The sequence below is a fragment of the Vulpes vulpes genome, chromosome 16 (genome assembly GCF_048418805.1).
Source record: "Vulpes vulpes isolate BD-2025 chromosome 16, VulVul3, whole genome shotgun sequence".
Classification (NCBI taxonomy): Eukaryota; Metazoa; Chordata; class Mammalia; order Carnivora; family Canidae; genus Vulpes; species Vulpes vulpes.
The window spans coordinates 24614338-24638671 of record NC_132795.1 but is presented as its reverse complement, the minus strand read 5'-3'; the positions used below and the strand labels follow the sequence as shown (position 1 = coordinate 24638671).

General features: G+C 42.2%; 1 protein-coding gene and 1 long non-coding RNA gene across 2 annotated transcripts in view; both read right to left on the bottom strand.

Annotated features, from left to right (window-relative positions):
* LOC112922910 (uncharacterized) overlaps positions 1-14922 on the bottom strand; it is a 38163-nt gene extending 23241 nt beyond the window's left edge. The window contains exon 1 of the long non-coding RNA XR_011997712.1: positions 14824-14922. This is a non-coding gene — a long non-coding RNA (uncharacterized lncRNA). The remainder of the gene's footprint in view (positions 1-14823) is intronic.
* Positions 14923-18902: 3980 nt separating this feature from the next.
* GTF3C3 (general transcription factor IIIC subunit 3) overlaps positions 18903-24334 on the bottom strand; it is a 36931-nt gene continuing 31499 nt past the window's right edge. Inside the window, exons 17-18 of the mRNA XM_026002622.2 lie at positions 22118-22270; positions 18903-20306 (exon numbers count right to left, since the gene is read on the bottom strand). Coding sequence (XP_025858407.1) covers positions 20184-20306; positions 22118-22270 — 276 coding nt within the window. The 3' untranslated portion in view covers positions 18903-20183. The remainder of the gene's footprint in view (positions 20307-22117; positions 22271-24334) is intronic.

Genomic DNA, 24334 nt, shown 5'->3' with positions numbered 1-24334 from the left:
ATTTTTAATCTCTACACCTAACATGGCATTCAAATCTAGAACCCCAAATTTGTACACTCTACCAACTGAGCAACTAAGTGCCCCCAATTATTTTTGAATTATATGAGACTATAATAGATACTCTAATGTCACATCAGCCATAATCTGAGCATAGGTAAGGGCTGCAGCATATTTTGTCTGGAAGTAGAATAAATCTCTAGGTGTCCCAAAGAAAAAAACTCTCTCTCTGCCCAGTGATTCCAAAGTATCAGATACAGATTGAGACTTAGGAAGAACTCAAACCTGTAAGTTCTCAGTTTTTGAATGGTTTTAGTAAACCAAAACAAATAATGTTCATTTCCTCTCAAACTTCCATAATTACTATATATTTTCAAATTCATATTTTATTACCATCTTTTGTCATAAAGTCATTTTTATATTAAGACAAAACCACTAGCACTGGGATCCCTGGGTGGCACAGTGGTTTAGCGCCTGCCTTTGGCCCAGGGTGCGATCCTGGAGGCCCGGGATCGAATCCCACGTCGGGCTCCCAGTGCATGGGGCCTGCTTCTCCCTCTGCCTGTGTCTCTGCCTCTCTCTCTCTGTGTGACTATCATAAAAACAACAACAACAACAAAAAACCCGCTAGCACTATAAGCCATTTCGCTTTTCTTTTCAGGCAACTTTCTTCTTGTTGGGGGACCATGGCATGGGAGGGGGGTGGGAGAGAAACTAAGCAGGCTCCATGCCCAGTGCAGGGCTTGACTCAGGACTTGATCTCACAATCCTGAGATCCTAACTTGAGCAAAAATCAAGAATCAGATGCTTAACCAACAGCCACCTAGGTGCCCTGCTTCTTAGACATTAAAATTTTGGTCAGAAGGATCTGATGTTCCAGAGTAATACAATTAGTTGTAGCTAACACTGGTATCAAGTGCTCTTCTATTCTGCTTGGGAGTTTAGAGGAAAGACAAGGAATCATGGACTCATCTCCCCCAGAGTGGCATCATTAGATTTCAAAGGGTTGTCTGGTTTCAATTAGCCCAGTGACCTTTTTGCTTGCAATTTCTCCTAGCTTCTTTACTGACAGACTTCCAATTCCTTGCCTTGCTTTTATCTAGGGGTCAATTATTTTATAGACAGCCAGAGCTCGTTTACTCTGACTCTTCCAAAAACATCTAGCTACGGATTATCGGTTCTCTAAAATAGTTTCACATTTCAATATTTTTTTTTCTTATTAAATTCCCTAGTTTAGATTTAAGTCCATTAACAAAAAGAAGACAGGGCTCTTACTACAGCTATTAGGTCTACCTCAGGATACAATTTGAAAGAAGAGCAAAATATCTAAGAAATTTAACTATTGGATGGTATTGGGCATCTCCCGAAGAGCTTTTATCCTGCACTCTTTTATCTCTATGTGATCATAAAGATAAGATCTTCCCGTCTTATTGAGCGAGATGGCTTTATGTTCCACTGCTCTACATCACCAGATGTTCTCCTCTTGGGACTTCTTTGGGCAATAGGGACTCTAAACCGTTTGCTAATACAAGCCTTTTTTATAAATGGTCAGAAACCATGTACAACATATAGAAGACGAATAGACTGGAACATTTTCTGCTTACTAACAACCCCAGGAGAGATTTCTTACAGCTCTAATAAATCCAGGACTGAGTCTCGTTGGATGGGCTAATCACATACCCACCCTCAATCAATGTAACTTAAAAGATTATATACTAATTGGCTAGGTCTAGAGGTGAGGTGTGTCCCTCTGAAACTGAGACTAGTTCCCCAAAGGAAATCTCAGTGATGTTCCTAGAAGAAAAGGGAAATGAAGGTAAGTCGGATCAAAACCATGGATGTCTTATCACAACAGTCATTAATTTTTTTTAACAGTCATTAGATTATAAGCAGAGAAAAGACACCAGTGTGGTCACTACTGTCATTGACACAGCCCCAGAGCTCTGAGTAGGTGCTAGGTTCCTTTCACATTGACACTTTTTCCTCCAAAGAATTTGCGTAAGACCGCTACAGGCTGGCAAATTCTTCCTCAGCTTTTAAAACTGATCCTTTAATAACCTATATAAAGAGTCTTTGAGGCAGCTGCTTAGCTACCTACCTCCTAATATTCCTTCACAAGCAATAGGAAACAAGAGAGGAAAAGTGAATTCTACATAAAACCACACTCAGTTCAACTTGAAATGTCAAATCTTTAAAAATAAGTAAAATGAAAAATCACCAAATCCCAATGTGTGCTCTCTCACACTCCTGCCCCACCCACTACAAGGTTTATAGCAGACAAAGGCAGATCAAGGTGGAAAAAGGAAGCTACTGAAGGGCTGTACGGTTGATCTGACACTGTGCCTCCACAAGGGCTACATGTACCCTAAACCGGGAGAACTGAAAAAAGTGTCCAGACAAATCCAAGCATGAATTATAGGAAAGGAATTTCCAAGTACATGGGATTAAAAGGTGCAGACACGATTTCAAGTGGCTCTTCAAAATGCATGTCTGCTGGAGGAGGAGAAAAAGGCTAAATGGAGAAGCCCCCACTGGAAGTTGAATCATTAAGGGAAAAGGAAAATGAAGTTTTAGGGCCAATAAAAAAAAAAAACCCACAAAATTGGACTCTCAATCCCACAACACAAAAACCTCCCCACCGAAGCACAAAAAAACACCCTGGGAAAAGCTCCTGGACTTTGGATACCCGTAAATGAGGTGTCAGTAGACTAGAAATATTGTAAAACAACCCAATACCATAAACATGAACAAGAGGAAAGTGAAGTCCTCAAAAGTACTGCAGAAAGTCAGGAATGAAATTCCCTATATCTCAATGGAAGAAAATTGCTCCCAATAAAAACCCTCATGAAGAAGAAGAAACTTCAAAGTGAACTATCCAAACAAATATCAAACTTTTCAGGATAGGAGAACCACTGTGAAACATATTTTTAAAACTAAAGACAGAAATGAACAAAAATCAGAAAAATAAAGAGGTGTTTGTGCTTAGAACAGTGGAAAAGACAAAAGTATCTCATAAATGAGGAATAAGTTACAAGATGTCCAAAGGAGAACTGATTCAGAGCAAAGAAGGAGTCACTAAAGAAAAGCAGGAAAACAAGGAAATGAAAATGGCATTAAGAAGTAAAAAACGGGGGATCCCTGGGTGGCGCAGCGGTTTGGCGCCTGCCTTTGGCCCAGGGCGCGATCCTGGAGACCCGGGATCGAATCCCACGTCGGGCTCCCGGTGCATGGAGCCTGCTTCTCCCTCTGCCTGTGTCTCTGCCTCTCTCTCTCTCTCTGTGACTATCATAAATAAATAAAAATTTAAAAAAAAAATTTTAAAAAAAGAAGTAAAAAAGGTCAGGGTGCTTTACTGGCTCAGTTGGTGGACATGCAACTCTTGATCTTGGGGTTGTGAGACTGAGCCTCATGTTGGGTGTGGATATTACTTAAAAATAATAAATCTAAAACAAAAGTAAAAAGGGTCATAGAAAAAGTAATGGAATGGGAAATGGGCAAAGAAAGAATACTACTTGTGTTATTAGAGTCCCTGAGTGGGACTCAGAAGTAATATTAAAAACTACAGCCCAGGGGCGCCCAGGTGGCTCAGTCAGTTAAGTGTCCAACTCTTGATTTCCGCCCAGGTCAGGACCTCAGGGTCGTGAGATCAAGCCCCACGTTGGGCTCTGTGCAGAGTGTGGAGCCTACTTAAGATCCTCTCTCCCTCTCCCATTGCCCCTCTCCACCTTTAGAAAGAACATTTTCAAAAAATAGAAAAAAGTATATCTGAATCTACATATTAGAAGAACTCACCAGGAAACTAGAAGAAAAAGATTCAACAAGACATATTCTAGTAAAACTGTAAGATTTCAAAGACCAAATATCATCAAAGTCGACAGATAAAAAGATCAAATTATTTACAAAGACAAAAGAAACTGGCACCCTGTTTGTAAACCAATGCACTAAGCGAGGCAATAGGCTGAATTCTAAGATAGGGCCCAAGATTTCCCACCTCCCGAGGACCTGCCTGTATCAATCTCTCTACGGTGAAATGATGTATTTCATGCTTATGATTAGAGAATATGTCACAGTTGACTCGAGGGAGAGATTATCCTGTAGTGTTGACCTCATCACATAAATCCTTTAAAAGCCATTTATCCAACTAGTTGCAGAAGGGAAAGTCCGAGATTTGAAGCACAAGATGATTCTGTGTGCCCCCATGGCTTGAAGGTGGAGAAGGCGGTATGGCATGGGATGCAGGTTCATCTGGAAGCTGAAAGCAGCCCTGGAAATGGAGACCTCAGTCCTAAACTGCCGGAAACTGAATTCTGCTAACAACCAGAATAAACTTCAATGTAGATTCTTGCCTTTGACCTTCAGAAAAGAGCACAGTCCTCCCAACACCTTGATTTCAGCCTGTGAAACCCTGAGATTCTAGCCCCACTCTGGATTCCTGACCCACAGAAACCATGAGATAGGAAGTTTGTATTATTTTTAAATTTTTCTTATTTTTCATTTTGTTAAGTAAGCTCTACACACCCATCACAGGGCTTGAACTCACAACTTCAAGATCAAGAGTCCTGCACTCTACCAACTGAGCCAGCCAGGTGCCCCAGGTTCATATTTGTATTTTTTTAAGCCCCCAAGTGTGTGGTAGCAGCAATGAAAAATTGATACATAGCATTTTTAAAAAGCTCAAAGAATATGAGTGAACCAATAATTCTACATCCAATTTTCAACTATCAAAACTACAGAAAATTGGGTTTGAAGCTGGGCTACTATCACCAGGAGCTGTTGGCAGCCCATGGACCAACCCTTCCCGGCCCTGGGGCCCCACCCTTCCTGGTTGTAACTGTCCTCAGCCCCTCTCCCCACAAGCCCCTGCCCTGGGAGGTCACCCCTCAAAATAAATAAAACTACAGAAAAGTGGTTATAAACATATGAGAACTTAGAGAATTCTGCATCCATCAAGTCTTCCTGAGGAAATTACAAGAGCAGAGGTCAGCAAACTTTTTCCATAAGGACCAGACAGTGAAGCTTAGAGGCTTTGAGGAATAAATATGGCTTCTGTCACATATTATTCTGGTTTTTGGATGTGTTTCTTTTTAATTCTTTGCTCATAAGCCACCCAAAACCAGATTATGAGTCAGATTTGGCCTGCAGGCCTTATTTAAACAGCCCCTGTGTTAGAGGAGAAATGATAATGGAAAATCTATAAATGTGTATAGCAGTGTATAAAAAAAGATCAGGAGAAGAGAACTGATGTGCAAATGTTATATATTATGATAAAATGGAAACGCAACCACAAAAATGGCAGAAGGGAGAAGAAAATACAAAGGGAGAATACAGTTGCTGTATAGGCCCCAGGAAGGCACTGAAGGGAAACAATCTTGAGAAACCAGATGGTTGAAGGTCATATAAGTAAACAGGACTAAGGGCTTTTTAATAAAGTACAAGTAAGGGACGAGGTTCCAGATGGTAAAGTACAAAGGTCCTGAACTCACCTCCTCCCATGGACACATGGAATCTCTGGCTACATATGCAACAATTCCCTCTGAAACAAGCCTGAAAACTAGCTGAGCAACTCCTTCATGTTAAGGAAATGAGAAGAAAACCACAATGAAGTGGGTGGGATTGAAACCCAATCTCACCATAATCCTCACTCATGACACAGTGACCTTACAAAAGAGAGAACTTACAAACCTGAAACTTCTTCCCCAAGTCAGGCACCCCAATTTTTAAGATCTGTACCCAAGAGATAAGCTCCCAAAACCTGGCTTTGAAATCCAATGGGGTCACAACTAGGAGACCCAAAGGGCTTCAGCAAAATGAGAAAGACTTTCATAAGGGCTCACACAGGGGCACTTGGGTGGCCCAGTCAGTTAAGTGTCTGCTTTTGGCTCAGGTCATGATCCCAGGGTCCTGAGATCGAGCCCCTTGCTGGGCTCCCTGCTTCTCCCACTTCCTCTGCCCCTCCCCTTGCTCATATCCCACCCTCAAATAAATAAAATCTTTTTAAGAAAACAAAGGGCTCAGGATCTCTGGGTGATGCAGTGGTTTAGCGCCTGCCTTTGGCCCAGGGCACGATCCTGGAGACCCGGGATCGAACCCACGTCGGGCTCCCGGTGCATGGAGCCTGCTTCTCCCTCTGCCTGTGTCTCTGCCTCTCTCTCTCTCTCTCTCTGTGACTATCATAAATAAAAAATAATAATAATAAAAAAATAAATTATGGGATCCCTGGGTGGCACAGTGGTTTGGCGCCTGCCTTTGGCCCAGGGCACGATCCTGGAGACCCAGGATCGAATCCCACGTCGGGCTTCCAGTGCATGGAGCCTGCTTTTCCCTCTGCCTGTGTCTCTGCCTCTCTCTCTCTGTGTGTGACTATCATAAATAAATAAAAATTAAAAAAAAATAAATAAAAAGATTGTTCAAAAGATAAAAAAAAAAAAAGAAAAAGAAAAAAGAAAATAAAGGGCTCACATAAACTCACCACAGGATCCAGCACGGAAGCACAGACTTTATGCGGAAGAGATTCCACTGCTCATCTTAAAGTGTCTGCAGGAGGGGCAGGAAGTGCTGGGATACTCTCAGAGACAGGGCTGGTCAGCCTTTGTCACGCCTTCCCTCTACCTTGCTGAAGCTGGCAGACTCATTTTCTTTCATGCTAGCCCTTCCCGCCTGCCCTACTCCCCAGGTGCGCTCTCACTTTCTTCCTCTGCCACACTCCAAAGTATCCATGGACTGTAACATTCAAAGAAATTCTTCTTGGCCAAATACCACCTCCCAGAGCACTGCTCAGGCAGCAGACTGAAACATATCCCCACTCTTTCTAAGAGGCCTATTCACTTTCCCAGGAGCTTTCTTTTCAGCTTAAATATTTCTTGTAAGGCAAGTGTAATGGTGATGAGCTCCTTTAGCTTTTGCTTGTCGTCTTTAGCTCTTCACTTTGCCTACTAAAGGGCAGGCTTCTGGTCTGGCACATTCCTAGGGCCCTATGGAAGTGCACTCAGGGAAGAAAGGCCAGTGGATGCAGTCTTGGCATTCTCTCCCTTTCCCTCACTCCACAGTTTGCTGGTATCTCCCCAGATAGAGCTTATACCCTTGTATTGCACCCCAGTCTTTGTGACTATTGCCTAGGGGACTTCAGATCACCTGACTCTGACTCTATTGGCCAACAGGGCTTATGCTTGTGGTCCGAAGAACTATATATATCTGCATACTAAAAGCTGCTGCCTGAGGATCTGGCTTCCAATCAGCCTGTATATAGGTGCTGACTGAGATACCTCCCTTTAGGACACGGTAAGCTCTTGGCACACCCTCAAGAACTATTAAAAGTACAATGAGCTGCTTGGACAACCACAAAGGTTTGAGAAACAATCAAGAGTTAGGGCAAGGATGAACAATAAATAAGTCATCTCCTACATGAGACCATGCCTTCAAGATTGGGAGAGGTGGCTGTTACTACTGTTACATAGAAACCAATGCAGAGAGTGAAGCAAAATGAATAAATAAAGGGATATATTCATAAAGGTGCTCCAGCAAAACTGGGAGAAGAATGAATAGTGAGAACTTAAAAAAAAATAAAAAATATAAGAAAATACCACAGAGAAGTCACAGAGCAAATGAATACAATAACTTCACTGAAAAATACAGTAAAGGGCTTCAACAGCAGACTACATTCGCAGAAGAAAGGATTAGTGAATGCTAAGATAGGACAGTACAACTCACCCCATCAGAGCAACAAAATGAATAAAAGTAAAGATACCTTTAAGGAATTTAGGAGCATCAAGCATACTAACACTCATATTATACAGGCCCCAGAAGGAGAAGTGAGTGAAAGTGGCAGGACCTTATTGGAGAAATAATGGCTGGAAACTCTCCTAACCTGATGAAGAAAACAGAGAGTTCCAAAAAAAAATGAACCCAAGGAGACCCATCTTGAGACACATTACAATTAAAATGTCAAAAGTTAAAGGAGAGAATCTTAAAAGAGAAAACTTGTTACATACAAGGGAATCCCCATACAACTATCAGATTTTTTCAGAAGAAATTTTGCAGACCAGAGGGAGTGCCACAATATATTCAAAGTGCTAAAAGTAAAAACTTTCCAGCCAAGAATACTCTACTTGGCAAAGTTAATCAGAATTGAAGGAAAGATATAGAGTTTCACAAGCAAGCAAAAGCTAAAGGAGCACCACTAAATTAGCCTTACAAGAAATGTCAGACCACTTAAAGTTGAAAAAAGGGGTGCTAATTAGTAAGAAGAAAATATATGAAAGTGCAACTCACACTGGTAAAGTTAAATACATAGTAAAGGTAGGAACACGTGGGCAGCTCAGTGGTTAAGCTCTGACTCTCAGTTTAGGTCTCAGGGTTGTGAGTTCAAGCCACACCCTGGGCACCACACTGGGTGGGGAGCCTACTTAAAAAAAATAAATTACTATATCCACACACACACACACACACACACACACACAGAGTAAAGGTAATGGATTAATCACTTAAAAACTAGTATGAAAATTAAAAGATAAAGTAGTAAAACTAAAATTACAGTAATTAGTTAAGAGATACAAAAGATAAAAACATGTAAAATGTAACATCAAAACCACAAAATGCAGTAGGAGGATAAAAATGTAGAAGTTTAGAATGCGTTCAAACTTATCAATCTAAAATAGGCTGTCATTAATATATATGTAACCCTCGTGGTAACCACAAAACAAAAACATCAGGTAGATACACAAAAGATAATGAGAAAAAGGAATCTAAGCATGCCACTAAAGAAAATCATCAAGCCACAAAGGAAAAGGCAAGAGAAGAAAAAGGAACGGGGCAGAGGGGGAGGGACTACAAAACATCCAGAAAACAAAAATGGAAACGAGAACGTACCTATCAATAATTACTTTAAATATAAAGGGACTAAACTTTGCAATAAAAAAAAAAGAGTAGTTGAATTTAAAAAACAAACAAGACCCATCTAATGCTGCCTACAAGATACACACTTCAGTTCTAAGAACACACAAAGTGAAAGGATGGAAGAACATAAATGGAAGCCAAAAGAAAGCTGGGGTAGCTATACTTATATTGGGCAAAATAGACTTTAAAACAAAGACTGTGATAAGAGATAAAAGCGTTATAAAGTAAGGGGTCAAACTCCCCAAAAAAGATGTAACGTGAAATATTTATGCACCTCATATACAAACACTAAATATATAAAGCAAATATTAAGAGACCAGGGGCACCTGGGTGGCTCAGTCAGTTAAGCATCTACCTTCAGCTCAAGTCATGGTCCTCGGGTCCTGGGATGGAGCCCTGTGTCCAGGCTCCGTGCTTCTCCCTCCCCCTCTGCCACTCCTCCTACTTGTGCTTGCGCATGCTCTCTGTCAAATAAATAAAATCTTTTAAAAAAAATATTAAGAGACCAAAAGGAATTGATGGCAATACGATAATAGTTGGGGACTTTAACAGCACACATCTATGGATATCAGAAAATCAGTCAGGAAATATTGACCTTAAACAACATGTTCGACCAAATCAACTTGATATTTACAGAACATTTCCATCCAAAAGCAACAAAATACACATTTTTCTAAAGTGCACATGGAACATTCTCCAGAATAGATCACAAAACAGATCTTAATTTATTTAAGAGGACTTACACCATATCAAATATTTTTTCCACCAGATAGTGTGACACTAGAAGTCATTACAAGTAGGAAACTGGAAAATTCACAAATATGGAGAGGCTAGCCCACAGGCTACAGAACAACAACCAATGAGTCAACAAAGAAATCAATAGAAATAAAATACCTTGAGACAAATGAAAATGGAAATGTAACACACTAAAATTTATGGGATGCATCAAAAGCAATTCTAAAGATCTAGGAAGTTCACAACAAATGCTTACCTCATGAAACAAAATTCCAAAACAACATTACACCCCAAAGAGCTAGAGTTCAAACCCAGAGTTTATAGGAGGAAGAAAATATAACAAAAATCAGAGCAAAAATAAATGAAACAGAGATTTTAAAAAGGACCAATGGAAAAGATCAATGAAAAAAAAAAAAAACATCTGGTTCTTTGAAAACATAGATAAGACCTAAAAAAATAATTTCAGAAATGAAAGAGGAGCTGTTTCAACTGCTACCACAAAGGTTTCTAAGAAACCATTATGAACAATTATATGCTAACAAATTAGACAGCCTAGAAAAAGTTAATTCCAAGAACATACAACCTACCAAGACTTAAATCATAAAGAAATAAGAATCTGAATAGACCAATACTAGTAATGAGATTGAATCAATAATTGAACACCTTTCAATAAGCAAAAGTCCAGAATCAGATGGCTTCACCGGTGAATTCTACCAAACACTAAAAAAATTAATATTAAGGACGCCTGGGTGGCTCAGAGGTTAAAGCATCTGCCTTTGGCCCAGGGCGTGATCCTGGAGTCCCTGGGATCAAGTCTCGCATCGGGCTCCCTGCATGGAGCCTGCTTCTCCCTCTGCCTGTGTCTCTGCCTCTCTCTCTCAATATGTGTCTCTCATGAATAAATAAATAAAATCTTAAAAAAAAAATTAATACTCTTCCTTCTTAAATTCTTCCAAAAAAACCCACCAACCCCGGAAGAGGAAGAAACTCTTCCAAACTCATTTTACAAAGCCAACATTACTCTGATACCAAAACCAGAAAAGGATGCCACCAGGAAATTAAAGGCCCGTATCCCTGCTGAATATAGATGCAAAAATCCTCAACAAAATATTAGCAACCTGAATTCAACAATACGTTAAAAGGGTCATATACCATGATCAAGTGGGATTTTTTTTCCCAGGGATGCAAGGATGATTCAGTATCTGCAAATAAATCAGTGTGATATACCACATTAAGAAATGAAGGATAGGGATCCCTGGGTGGCGCAGCGGTTTGGCGCCTGCCTTTGGCCCAGGGCGCGATCCTGGAGACCCGGGATCGAATCCCACATCAGGCTCCCGGCGCATGGAGCCTGCTTCTCCCTCTGCCTGTGTCTCTGCCTCTCTCTCTTTCTCTCTGTATGACTATCATAAATAAATAAAATTAAAAATTAAAAAAAAAAAAAGAAATGAAGGATAAAAATCTTATCTCAATACATGCAGAAAAAAATTTTGATAGAATTGAACTTTCGTTTAGGCTTATAAAAACTCTCAACAAAGAGGGTGTATAGATGAAAGCCATCTCAACATAATGAAGGCCACTTATGACAGGCCTGCAACTGACATACTCAACAGTGAAAGATCAGGAACAAGACAAGGATGACTATTCTTGCCACTTTTAATTAATATAGTATTAGAAGCTCTCGCTAGAGCAAGTAGGCATGGAATAAAAGGCATCCCAATTGAAAAGGAAGGGGTAGACTGTCACTATTTGCAGAGGACATGCTAGCTTTGCACAGTGGCAGTATCATAGCCAATGAGGTTTATCCAAGGAGCGATCATTGCTAATTGCAGATGACATGCTTTATATATAAAATCCCACAGACTCCACTAGAAATCTATTAGTAGAGTTAAAGAACAAATTCAGTGAAGTTACAGGTTAAAAAAATTAATGTATAAATATCAGGAAGAGGAATTAAGAAAATGATCCCATTTACAACTGCATCAAAAAGAAAAAAAATACCTAGGAATAAACGAAGGAGGTGAAAGATCTGTACTCTGAAAACCCTAAGATGCTGATGAAAGAAACTGAAGAGGGCACAGAGAAATGGAAAGACAGTCCATGTCCATTGATTAGAATACCGTTAAAATGTCCCATACTACCCCAAAACAATTTGATAGACCCAATGCGATCACTCTTAAAATTCTAATGGCATTTTTCGCGGAAATAGACAAACCTAAGATGTGCGTGGAACCTCAAAAGATCCCAAATAGCCCAAGCAATCTTGAGAAAGAAGACACATCATGCTCCCTGATATCAAAATAGATTACAAAGCCAGAGTTATTAAACGGTGTGGTGTTACCATAAAAATAGACATTTAGATCAATGGAACAGAATGCAGAGTCCAGAAATAAACCCATGCATATATGGTTAATTATAACAAAGGCAACAAGCATGTACAATGGGGAAAACACAGTCCCTTTGTTAACTAGTGCTGTGAAAATTAAACTGCCACATGCAGGCAGCCCCGGTGGCACAGCGGTTTGGTGCTGCCTGCAGCCCAGGGTGTGATCCTGGAGACCTGGGATCGAGTCCTGTGTTGGGCTCCCTGCATGAAGCCCGCTTCTCCCTCTGCCTGTGTCTTTGCCCCTCTTTCTCTCTCTGAATGAATAAGTAAATACATCTTAAAAAAATAAGTAAATAAGCTGCCATATGCGATAGAATAAAATCGGACTTTACACCTTACACAAAAACTAACTTAATATGATTTAAAGACTTGAACGTAAGGCCTAAAACCATAAAACTTCTAGAAGAACACGTAGGAGGTAAGCTCCTTGACACTGATGTCTTGGTGATGATTTTTTAAATCTGATACCCAAAGCAAAACCAACAAAAGCAAAAATAAACAAGTAGGACTACTTCAAACTAAAAAGCTTCTGTACAGGGGCGCCTGGGCAGCTTGGTCAGTTGAGTTTCTCTTATATTCAGCTCCCATCATGATCTCAGGGTGGTGAGATCGAGCCGGAGTGGCTCCATGCTTAGCATGGAGTCAGCTTGAGAGTCCCTCCCTCTGCCCCCCTCCCTGCTTACACATGCTCTCTCACAGAAAAAAACGTAAAGAAAAACCTCTGTATAGCAGAGGAAACCATGAGAGAGTGAAACGGTGACCCACTGTTTGCAAATCATAGATCTGACAAGGAGTTAATATGCAAAATATATAACGAACTGAGAACTCATTAACAAAAATCCCGTTAAAAAATGGGCAGAAGCTCTGAATTGACATTTTTCTAAAGAAGACATACATGTAGATGGCCAACAGGTACATTAAAGAATACTCAACATCCCACTATCATCAGGGAAATGCAAATCTAGACCACAATGAGCTATCACACTTGTCAGATGACTGGGGTCAAAAAGAAATAATGAGTGTTGGTGAGGATGTGGAGAAAAAGGACCCCTCGTGCACTGTTGGTGGGAGTGCAAACTGCTGCAACCACTGTGCGAAACAGTATGGAGGTTCTTCAAAAAATTAAAAATAAAAATACCCTATGATCCAGTAATTCCACTACTGGGTATTTGCCTACAGAAAACAAAAAACACTCAATTGTTTTAACATATACCCCTATATTTACTGAAGCATATTTACAGTATCCAAGATATGGAAACAATCAATAAATGGACAAAGAAAATGTGGTATTCAGCGATCAATAAGAATAAGACCTCGCCTTTTGTTACAACACCAATAGACTTTGAAGGCATTATGCCACGTGAAATAAGTCAAATGGAAAAAGACAAACACTGATTTTTCTTATATCTGGAATCTAAAAAAAAAACAAAACAAGGAAGCAGACTCATAGATCTAGAGAATGATTTGCAGTTGCCAGAGGCATTAGGTGTACGGTGGGCAAAATTAGCAAACTGCTTTGGGTTTTGGTTTATTTATTTTTGGTTCTGATAAATTGGATAAAGAAACCCAAAACACATAGAGAACACCAACATGATTTGGAGATAAGCAAAAATCACACAAACAAGATACAAGTAGCACCAACAATCAAAGGTCAGTATTGAAATAATATGTGTGTATTTTTAACAGATTTTGTTTTAAAGTAATCTCTGCACCCAACAGGGGGCTCGAACTCAAAAGCCCAAGATCAAGAGTTGCATGCTCCTCCAACTGAGCCAGCCTGGCACCCTGAAACAGTACTTTTTTTTAAAATGAAAAACCTCAAGAGTTTCTCTTGCCTCTTGAGAGACCTGAACCGGGTCCACAGCTGCTGGTACTCGACCCCCCACCCCGTCTACGCTGCCTTTAACAACATGTAACAATTTTTTTTTAAAATTTATTTATGATAGTCACACAGAGAGAGAAAGAGAGAGAGGCAGAGACACAGGCAGAGGGAGAAGCAGGCTCCACGCACCGGGAGCCCGACGTGGGACTCGGTCCCGGGTCTCCAGGATCGAGCCCTGGGCCAAAGGCAGGTGCCCAACCGCTGCGCCACCCAGGGATCCCCAACATGTAACTTCTTGACTCGTCCTAGAAAAGTCGTCTGCTTCATGAGGAAACTAGAATCACTGGTGTTGTAAGGCAAAGCCAAGGTTTGCTAGGAAGCCCTTAGGTAGCCAAGCGTGGGGGCCAGGCGCCCTTTCTGTATTTTTACCTTTTACAGTATGTCAAACGAGAGCCCTGTAAATCCTTCAACATCCACCTCTGCCTCTGTGTCGGAGAAGCCTAGCCGTATTTCCCGTAGCTGCTTCTCTGGTCCCCAGCACCCACTTTCTGCTCCTAGAACCTCACTTTCACCCAGACTGCCTCCATGGCCCTCCTTTGTTCCCTACACTGTCAGTCCGGGTGGCGAGGGGGCCCGGCTGCCTTCTCCTGGGATCTTCCTAAGAACCCTGCTGGATTTTCCAGGATTTTCCTCACTTCCCTAAACATTTTCTTTTGAAGTTTCCTATCGGCTATGAAAGAAAAAAAAAAAAATTGAGTCTTACAAAAAGACAGCATAAAATGAAGTGAAAAGACAAGTGACAAAGACTTAATTCCAGATTGGATAAAGAGTACCTACAATTCGACAACACAAATAAAGCCCAATTATTTTTTAAAAATCGACAGAGGATGGAACAAAAGCAATTCAAAGAAGAAATCCTGAAAGGTCTGTAAGCATGTAACAAGGTAGGTTTCAACCTTCCCGGCACACAAATGCAACAGCCATTTCCCACCTGCCGACTGGGGGAAAAATACGTTCCAGCGGGGACGCAGGTGTCCTCACACAGCCAGTAGAGTCGTCTGGGAGGGCAGGCGGGCACACCTTGTGGAGACTGAGAAAATTAAGGCCATTCCACCTCAAGCTTAGCGTTAGCACAGGTACAGCCATCTCCGGCCCCTGTGAGTAAGAGCTGAACTCGGAACGCCCTTGACAGAAAGTCCGGTATGGGAATGGAAACAGCTTAGGAGATCCCTCCACCCCTTCTGAAAATCCCCTAGACCAGCCCACAGAAACCCAGCTGTAACTCCCCTTGGGGTCCGAGTCCCTGCTCCCCCGTGTCGGGATACTTGGACCCAAGCTAATAACCCTCATGTACTTGCGGCCGTGTCGGCTCCTTGGTGGTTTTCTGGGATTCGCAATCTTGGGCACAACAGCCTGACAGTGCGGGCCGCCGGCAGGGGCTCCACCGACCTCGGTCAGCGGCGGGAGGTCCGCCCCTTGGTCTGCTGCACCCCAGGGGCGAGCCTGAGCTCCTCCCGCGTGGGTCGCCGACAAGACAAACGGCGCCACGTGCGGTGGATCCGGCCCCGCGCGCAGAGCTCCGGCGGCTCCAAGCCCCTGGGTCGGGCTCCTAGGCCCCCAGGGACCCTCTAGGAAAACGGCGGGAAGGGGAGAGAAAGGAGGAAGACTCCGTCCCGTTGTGTAACTCGGATGAAGCCACCTGGGTACTTCGGGGCGTCGGTCCCCTCCGGGAAATAGGCGTGGAGCCAGGCCTGCCCCCGCCTCGTGGGGTGCTGAGGGCCCCTCCCCCCGCGGCCCGGGCGGGGCAGGTGTCGGCCTCACCCCGGCTCACCCGGGCCAAGCGCGCCGGCGCCTCCACCCGACAGGACAGGCCTGGGCCGTGAAGCAAGTCACTCGGAAGACGCTTCTCCCAGCGTCTGGGCGGGGAGGGGGCGCCACGAGGGCCACGGCGCCTGCCGGCCTCGCCCTTCCCCCTCCGGGCCGGGCCCTCCTCGGGGCGTCGACGCGAGCACCCGCCTCCCTCGCCTAAAGCGTAGGCGGTCCCGCCGCCCCTCGGCCTGGCCGGCTTCCCTCGCGGGCCACTTCCGGGTGCTCTCAGAAACCCGAGGGCGTGCGAGGTCCCCCGGTGGCTGCCGGGCAGTGCCGGGCTCGGGGGTCGAGGGGGAAACCCCGTAGGGCCCGGCGGCCCCCGCACGCCGACGGGGACTGCCGAAGCCTGGAAGAGGGTGCTGACTTCTTCCTACCCAGGTAAAAAACGTAAGCTTTTGGGGGGAAAATGTTAAAAGCTGGCGTAACTGCCCCAAGAATGAAATGAGGGGCTCCACCTGCGGACCTGCAGGCCTCTGCTGCCACCTACTGCAGAGACCGCGTCATGGGCTCGGCCCACAGCCAGCAGCGCTGCGCCGGGGGTGCGGCGAGGGCCCCGCGGCGGGCACGCAAGTGGCTTTAAAAAAGTAAAGAATAAAACTTAAAAAAAAAAAAAAATCACTGCAGGGATGGTTTGCTCCCGCGGGATGACAACCAGGCCGCCGAACACGTCCACAACGAACGCGTCTCGAAGATCCGGCCGCGGCCGCACAGAACTTCCCGTGCACACCGCTCTGCAGCCTCCAGTTTCCTCCCGAGGTTTCTTCCTCTTAAAGTTTCCATTTTTTCTGGTGACAATTTTCCCGACCTTCCCACCGGATTAGTTTCAGCAGCTACACACTGGGCGTCATCAGCTCGGACCGCCGACTGTTTCCCCTTCTCTTCTCGCCGCGCACGTGTTCGCACCTGCGGCTGGTAAAGCCGCCTCAGCTCCGCCTCCCGCGTCGCGGCGCTTGGAGGCCCCGGCCCCGCCCCCGCCCTTCGCTCCCGCCGAGCTGTCGCTGCAGGGGCTCCACCAAGGCCCGCGGCTCCCGCCCTGACGTCGCCGCCCCCGCCCCCGCCCCCGCCCCGACGCCCCCCCTGACCCGACGCCCCTCCTGACCCGACGCCCCCGCCCCGACGCCCCTCCTGACCTGACGCCGCCGCCGCCGCCGCCGCCGCCGCCGCTGCCGCCCCGACGCCCCTCCTGACCCGACGCCGCCACCCCCGCCCCGACGCCCCCGCCCCGACGCCCCTCCTGACCCGACGCCGCCGCCGCCCCGACGCCCCTCCTGACCCGACGCCCCCCCCCCCCCCCCGCCCGCCGTGGTGGTGGCGGGAGGGGCTGAGGGGCCCCAGGCCCGGGCAGCGCTCCCCGGAGGATGTCGCCGCCGCCGCCCCCCGCCGCCCCCGCCCCCGGGCCCGGGCCCCCCCTCGGGCCTGCGAGATCCGTCGCGTCAGTCAGCTTGCTTCCCGCTGTCCCGGCGTGTGCCTCGCCCGTTTGCCGGCCGCCGGCTGTGCGTGCGCTGCCCCGTCCTCGCCCTCGCGGACTCCGCGGCGCCAGCTCGGGGGCCGGGCTCCCCCAGGTCCCCGCCGAGGGCCCCGTGCCCGGGAGGACTGAGCAGGTCCGGGGCACCGTGTCCAGGGGCTGCCCCCGTGCGCCGTGCTCCCCGCGTCCAGGCGCTCGTTGGACCGCTTCTTCGGGGCGCCTCAAAAGTTGTCATTGGCCGTCGGGCTTGGGCTCCGGCCCCGGGGAAAGCGCGTGGTTCTGCGTTACCGCGCCCTCCCGCCCGGTTCGCGGCCACGTGCGCAGCCCCGCTCGGCCCGGAGCTTTGGAGGCCGCCTGTGGACCCGACTTCGCGACGCGGCCCGGTGGCTCCCCGCCCGCCCGGCCTTAAGAAAGCCGCGGGAAAGCACGAAGGCTAAACGGAAACGAAGATGGAATGATTGTGTATCAGGACTATTTTTGGTGCAAATAACAGAAAAATTCCAGCCAATCTAAATTTTAAAGTGGAATTGTAAAAAAAAAAAAAAAAAAAATCAGGACGTCCGGGTGGCTCAGCGGTTTAGCGCCGCCCTCAGCCGAGGGCGTGACCCTGAAGTCCTGGATCGAGTCCTGCGTCGGGCTCCCTGCATGGAGCCTGCTTCTCCCTCTGCCTTGTCTCTCTCTCTGTCTTATGAATAAAGAAAAAAGAAAAAAGCGGAATTGTAGAATTGGGTTAATCTTATACAAAGAACCCATGGGTAAGAATACAGCTTAGAAAGAAAGGACAGGAATGGGAACCGGAAAATCTCTAGGAACCCTTGGAGTTTCCTCTGCATCTCCCAGCCCTGCTTGATACATAGATTCTATTTTTCTTGCTCAGTGGGAGGGGTTAACTGCTAGTCAGCCCACCGGGAAAGCAGAAAATGTCCTCTAAACGCTCATGTTTCAATCCTACAGAAAAACCCCATCTCACTTCTAAATTCCCAAGGACGGAGCGAGGAAACTCCTGATTGGCCCAGCTTGGAGTGGGAGACGCTCAGTTTATTAATCAACTGAGACCAATAGAAAAAAGTCTTACTGTGTGAAGTGGCTGTCAGCATCCCCTGGCTGGAGTGAGGATGGTAGGTAAGAAAGTATCAGCTTTTTGAAAGACACTTCCAAAGATGTTTACTTACTACAGGGCTTTTTTAATAGGTTGAAGGCCTAGTGGACAGAAAAAAATAACAGCTATTCTTTTTCTTTCTAAAATAAACACGCTCAATTTTTATGTTCTTACTCTGAGCTAGAATAAGTATGTTCCTGTGAAGGAGCTTGCTAGTGATCTTGAACATGACATTTAATTTCTCATTTATAAGGTGGCGATAAGATCAGCAATAATACCGACCTTGCAGGTGATTCCCTGAGAGGAGCAGAGACCTATCTGGAGTACCCAGCCCTGTGCTTGGCACACTCAGAAAATGGTAGCTATGCTTTTAAATGCTAAACAAATTCATGCAATGTCAACTTTTTTTCTTAGAATACTGCTAGAGAGAGTTAAGTTTCCTGCAAGGCTGTTCAGCACTTCAGCTGGAGTCATAGCATAGTTTGTTTGTTTGTTTGTTTATTTATTTATTTATTTCATAGCATAGTTTAAGTCAAAAGAACTCAATATAGAATACTCAATTTCACGAGATTCAAAGATACTAGCTTTATCAGTACCACAAATGGCATGAAATAAAACATATAAGCATGTGAAACTGTTTTAATTATAAAAATAGAATTTATTTAAATTATATACACATTTAAATACACACAGAATGCATGATACATTTACTTATTATATACAAATTTTGCTTTTCAACTACAAAGTTATGTATACAGTGTAAAGGGTGATAAGAATTCCTACAAAGCCCTCGCTGTATTTCTTTGACCATTAAGTCTCATACTTGTTTTCCTCTCACAATGACACTACGTCTTATAATCCACACACATATTACAGCATTTTCCCCTAAAAAGAAACTCTCAAAGGATGTTAGTAGACCAGTGTTATATCTTAAAAGTATTGTTATTTAGATTCAAGAACATATCATATTTAATAAAAGTTTAATCTAGTTTTCGTAGTTTATCATAGCAATACTTTATCCATATACCTAGCCTTCCTACATTCCTAGTGATCTTGAAATGCAAACTATGTCACGTTACTGAATGTGGTCCTCTCTTTTCTATTTTTTTGTCAGAAAGCCACCAACATTGATAATGCATTTTTTTTTATCTGCTTCAGAACAGGATGTTCTGAATTATGCCAGCCTACCAGGTCTCGATCTATACAACAAAGATACATGCAGGTGAAAAGTAAAATATTAATAACTCAATTATGTGTCTTTCTACTACATAACCATTTCAAATAGTTATCTGAGGAGCTAAGTGAATTAATTACATACTTGTATTGATATGAGAAAGAGTCCTAACTCATCTTTCATTTAGTAAGCAACTTCCTTTTTATGTATTTGAGAAACTGCCCGTGCAATAGCAACGGGGCACGAATAAGTTGGATGACTCAACAATGATAATGTAGGCAGAAATGCAACAAACATCTCCTTCAAATGAATATATATTCAAGTTTGAATATGCAAATTCTGTATTTAAAGAACTGTACTCAGAGGTCATTTCTGCCCTAATATTGTATTCCAAGCACCCATCACAGGGCCTAGTACATAGGTGTTTAACATATAGTTCTGAATGCACAGATGAATGAAGAGTAAAAAATCAGCATATTCAACCCCAAGCTGGTTTAAAGGTTAACATTCTCCATTTCATCTTTGGGGACAATTTTACTAAAAAATATTAAAAGAAAATGACAGAACAATATACAAATTCTTGTAGGAATAATTTTGCTTATCTATCAAAAGATCATTATCACATATGAAAAATTAAATACACAGATAATTCTGAAATTGTCATTTCCATTTTGGGGTTAATATTAAGCCCTTATAAAATATTGGTCCACACACAGAGCACCATGCTTCTTTCTCAGTTGTACTTCATATAGTGCAATAGGTATACAAAAGCTTTTGAGCCATTCCAATATTCCCACTGCTCTGATAAATGAGAGACAAGTTGTAGGCAATGTCTCTTCGTAAGTCTAACTGGTCAACTTCCATTCCCTAGGAGGAAAAGATACATGACTGAGTTGTATTTCAGACTGACAACCAGGACAATTTTATGGAAAATACTGTTTCGTAAGTGTAAGCATTCAAATATTAAAATTCACGATACTAAAAAAAATAAAACTAGGCATATACCTTGGACCTAAATTTTTATCAGGTAATGCTGACTCAGTTAATCATTGTAATATTAAGTAATCACTGTAAATTAAGTGCATTATTAAATGATTTAAAATGTCTAGCCAATAGTTAAAGAAAAAGTCTCACAAGCTGAATGAGCTTGGATGAATTAAGAATTTAGGATTAAAAAAATGAAACCATAAAAGAAAAAAATTATAATTGAATAATATAATAATATAATCCTGGATAGGAAAGGACCTCCTAAAAAAAAGAAAACAAAAAACGGAAAGGACCTCCTAGGGCACCTGGGTGGCTCAGTGGTTGAGCAGACATCTGCCTTTTGCTCAGGTTGTGATCCTGGGGTCCTGGGACCGAGTCCCACACCCTCCCTCTGCCTATGTCTATGCTTCTCCCTCTGCCTATGTCTCTGCCTCTCTCTGTGTCTCTCATGACTAAATAGATAAATCTTTAAAAAAAAAAAAAAAAAAGAAAAAAGGAAAGGCCCTCTTAAGAGCAAAAGTAGGAACTAGAAAGGAAAAAGTTAATAGATAGGATTTCATTAAAAAATGTAAAACTTACACAACTAAAAAGACATAAATAATAACACAAATGACCAGATGGGAAAAAATAATACCTGTACTATATAATAAAAAGGCACTTACAGGATAGGTATAGGAAGGCATACACTAAATTAGTCATAGTAATTACCCTAGGGGTATTATTACCTTTCGTCCTACTTAAATAGCAAAGCAATGAACTCAATGGAATAGGTTAGATCTATGTTTCTAAATCTTCCCCAATACAAAATTTTGGAGTCAACTGTAAAAATATCTGCAACAATGAAAATGATGCCTATAAAGCTTAAGAAGCAATACCTAAAGGTATGTATGAAATGACACAAAAGTATATACATTTCATCAGCATAACTATAAAAATATGTATTGTTTAATGACTAACGTTGAACAAGGGTAATATAAAACAGTTGTGAGGGTATGTGAGGAGTGAGGATTACAAGTGCAACTTAAAAAATTTAACAATGAAAATACTTTTTCTTCAGAAATTAAAATAAGAATTAGACTTTAAACATAGATTATCATAGTATTAGCAACACTTTATCCTATCTTAACATGATCTTAAAAGAAAATTTATACTGGTCTTTCATCTTTATAAAGAAATATATGTTAGTTACATGTGAACTTGAAAATGAACAGTGAACTATATTAACCAATACTCCGGCTTTCTGTCTCCCAGCTCATACCTGTAAACCACAGGGGCTACCTTAAGGTAACTGAAATGTCATAACCACAAGTTATGTATGTCCACATGGTTGCTGATCAGGTCACAAGGCCAGAATGCCAAAGATCTACTTGTTACTGAACACAATTACGTAAATACATTCAATAAAGAAAGAAAATACACTCTAATATGTAATTTATTTCACTGTCTGGACTACAACGTGAACTAACTGCACTTCTCTATAGATAAATGACTCATCAGTTTTTAAAGTAAATCATACAGGGGTGCCTAGGTGGCTCAGTTAAACACCAATTCTTATTTTGGCTCACGTCATGAAGTCTCCTTGAGATTCTCTACACACACACCCCTTTGCACCCTCCCCCTGCTCACGTGTGTATACACACTCTCTATTAAATGAATCTTAAAAAAAAAAAAAAAAGTAAACCATACAATACCTCTACCACAAGTGGAGGGAGATCCAGGGCCTTCTGATAATAGTGGATCGCAAGATGAATCAGCCCCAGTTGGTGAAGGCCACGGCCCAAGTTGTAGAATGATTCCTGGCAGGGCCCACGGATACTGAGGTATCGATTAAGAAAGGAAAAGCCCTACCAAAGAGATCAACAATTCAGTATTATACTGATTTGACAAGTATGTATTTGTACCAATATATTTGTATATGTGTATTCTGTACAGGATATAAATATTAAAAAAAGAGTCTGATCCTAAAAGAACCTATGTCTGCAGCATAGTGTCACATCACAGAGTAGTCAAGAACTCTTCTGAAGATATAAAAGATTTTTTTTTTTAACCTAAGGACAAAAACAGTCACACAAAACAAAGCCAAAGTCACAGATCTGTAATCTATAATCTTACATCAAAGATCCATAATCTTTCATAATACAGGAGTTCTTTTTTAAGGTTCCAAGTTGGCTTTTGTGACATTACAGGCCAATAAACTTTTTGATTCAAGATGTCTAAAAACTTGAGCAAAATATAAAATCTGAACCCTTATAATGACAATGATAATTTTAGAAAGGTTTCTTCTCAGGGACAAACTCACTTGACTATAACTTTTCTGGGTAAAGGGTATCTTTTTGTTAGTCACCTCTCAGGACCTTAATGAATTCTTAACCCACCCAATTTTTTTCCCCCTGAAAGCTTCTGACTCAGACTTTATGGAAAAACTGATTATTACAGAGCACAGCTGTACTAATGCAGGCTCCATGTGTGTCACAGTGTCCAAAAAGTAACTTGCTTCACCTTCTCCTGCATTCATTTTCCTCTTTAATGTAGCTTCAAGTTACCAGCCACAGAAAGTTACAAACTGCAGAAGTGCAAGTGTCCTATGTTAAGTAATGAAATAAAAATGTATTACCTGTGAGTATAGAATATAAAATGCAACTATTCCCTGGGTGGATCTGCCTTCTTCTAATAAATGGTCACAAATTTTTTCCTCGTTAAATAAATAATAAAAATTAATGGATTCTTTAGAATTAAAGCATTTTAGAGATAAAAATAATTATGTTCACTAAATAAATCACACATTTTGCATAATAAAAGAGCCCACTTATGTGGGCTGACCTCTACGCCAGTGAAAATTACGGTTGTCTGTTAAGTACAGCCGATAAACTATTAGTCTCAGAGAAATATCGAAACTTCATATTTTAAGATGATAAACTACAAAAATCTGAGAATGAATAGTAATCCCAGATGAAATGTTACAACCCGAATAAACTTGCAGGTCTTTTGATACAATAATAGGATGAGTTACCTGTTGCATTTTTAAGAAATTAACAAATTTAGGAGACCTATGAAATGCTATTCAAATAACTAGTGATTTAAAAACTAGGTAATGGGGATAACCATTTTATCTCTTAGGTATATGAATCAAATATAAAAACTGCAAAAATATGACAATTTTTAATGAAACAGAAGCAAAAGCATGTGACAAAAGTATTAAGAATGTGATATTTCTAATATTTTTATCACATCATCCACTAAGGGCCCAAATATACACTGTCTATAAAATACTAAATATAGATATAAGAAATCATAAAAGGTTTACTTTCATAGTATAATATAAAGGTAAGAAAGGCAGTAAAACATGAAATTAGTTTGTTTTTAAGTACTCCAAAGGGAAATTAACTATGGTCATGTTGCATAAATAGGTTCATAAGAAATTAAAACAATTTAAGAATCATGTTATTAATAAAACTTGTTTTTAGAAACTTTTTTTAATGGAAAATGTTCAACACACAAAAGTACAAGAGATTAGGACAACAAACTCCCATACGCTAATCTCTTGTTGTTTAATCTCTATCTCCAACTGATTAAAAACTGCTGTTTAACTCTAGTTTGAAATTTAGCTTCTAAATTACTTTGAAGTATATAAATTTTTTTTCTACCAGGCCAAAAAACTACATTATTTTAAGTATTTAATAATGAGTCAATCCATCAAAACTTCCCATCAATATTTATCAGAATATAAGCTTCATAAGGGCAGGGAATTATTCTGCCTCTATACTCATTGCTATATCCTCAGTTCCCAGCACATTGGGTGCTCATTACGTATTTTTTTGACTTACAAACAATCCTCCATTACTTAATACAGCAAAAGTATCCATTAAGACAAAAAAAAGCATAGAGCAAGAAATGGACAAATACCACAA